Genomic DNA, 1,347 nt, shown 5'->3' on the forward strand with positions numbered 1-1,347 from the left:
GGGCTGTGACTTCTGTGGCCAGGCTCCTGCTGCTGTGCCCCGAGGCCACGGTGAAGCAGGTTTGTAATCTTGCTGTAGTCAACCTCGGAGCGCACCAGTTCCTCGCGCAAATCCTCTGCTCCTTCCCAGCGCTGAGCTTCCCGGAGACCCACGATGACCCAGGCAGGCCACGCAGCCTGGTGCTGCGGTGTCTGGAGGAGGCAGTGTGGGGGAGGCTTTCCACTGCCAGGGAGGAGGAGCAGTTCCGTGAGTTCCTGGCCTTCCTCATGCAGCCAGGCTCAGCCGCCCCGCTTGTGTCCCCTGCAGAGGTGACCAAAGCCTTTGTCCTTCCCTGTTTGAGGTCAGACTCTGCTCAAACTGAGCTGGGCCTGCAGATCCTCAGTAAGGTTCTGGGGATGCCGTCCTGTTCAGAAGGGCACTGGATCAAGTCCTGTCACCCATTCCCGCTTCTCCTCAGCCTCTGCAAGCTTCTGGATAGTTACACAAAGTACTGGCATCAGCCCAGGGACCAGCTCTTCCCTTCGCTGCAGACCAAGGACCTGATACTGAGCCTCCTCTGCCAGCTCTGTGAGGTGGTGACACCAGAAACCACCCCCTCCCCTGAGGTGTGGGTCCAGTCGCTGGCTTGGCTTCACAGGAAGGTGGCATCCCTGGACTGGACCGTCGGTCTCCAGCTGAAGAAGCTTTACGGAGACCACTTCAAGAATGAGGTCCCAGCAACGCTGTTTGAGATCTGCGCGCTTCCCGAGGACGAGTGGACATCCCAGCCTTTGCCGGCGTACGGACCAGGCAGCGGGCTGCTGGCGTGGATGGAGTGCTGCTGTGTGTCCACGGCGCTCAGGGAGGCGATGCTGACGCTCCTCACTGTCAACGTGGACGACCCTGAAGAAGTGAATCTCTTCAGCAAAGGGTTCCTGGTGGCCCTCGTACAGGTCCTCCCTTGGTGCAGCAGCAGCGAATGGAAGAGGCTCACGCACGTGGTCGAGAACCTGCTGCAGAGGCAAGTCCTGCACGTGCCGTACACGCTGGAGTACGTGCAGTACATGCCCCTGCTCAACCTCCGCCCGTTTGCCTGCTGCCTCCAGCTCTCTGTCCTGCTCTTGCGGGGCTTCCAGCTCCTCTGCAGCTCCAGCTGTTCCAGCTGGCTCCCCGCAGAAGCTTGGCTCCACGTGGTCCAGTTATACTGCGGCAGCCTGATGGACCTGCTGGGCTCCGTCAGGAGCACGGCAGGGCCCCCCTCGCAGCCCGCCGAGGGCAGGACCTTTGCGCAGGAGGTGTCCTTCATCTGCATCCAGGTGTTCTGCCACCTGCTGCACGTGGCTGCCATGCTGCCAGCCCAGGGGGGCA

The 1,347-nt window shown here is 61.8% G+C and overlaps 1 protein-coding gene across 1 annotated transcript in view; it reads left to right on the forward strand.

The window, feature by feature from the left end:
- The window catches only part of GEMIN4 (gem (nuclear organelle) associated protein 4), a 3,439-nt gene that overhangs the window by 1,796 nt on the left and 296 nt on the right, over positions 1 to 1,347 (forward strand). The window contains exon 3 of the mRNA XM_010139984.1: positions 1 to 1,344. This exon is cut by the window's left edge and continues 20 nt beyond it. Coding sequence (XP_010138286.1) covers positions 1 to 1,344 — 1,344 coding nt within the window. The remainder of the gene's footprint in view (positions 1,345 to 1,347) is intronic.

The sequence above is a fragment of the Buceros rhinoceros genome, unplaced genomic scaffold (assembly GCF_000710305.1).
Source record: "Buceros rhinoceros silvestris isolate BGI_N320 unplaced genomic scaffold, ASM71030v1 scaffold27067, whole genome shotgun sequence".
Lineage (NCBI taxonomy): Eukaryota > Metazoa > Chordata > Aves > Bucerotiformes > Bucerotidae > Buceros > Buceros rhinoceros.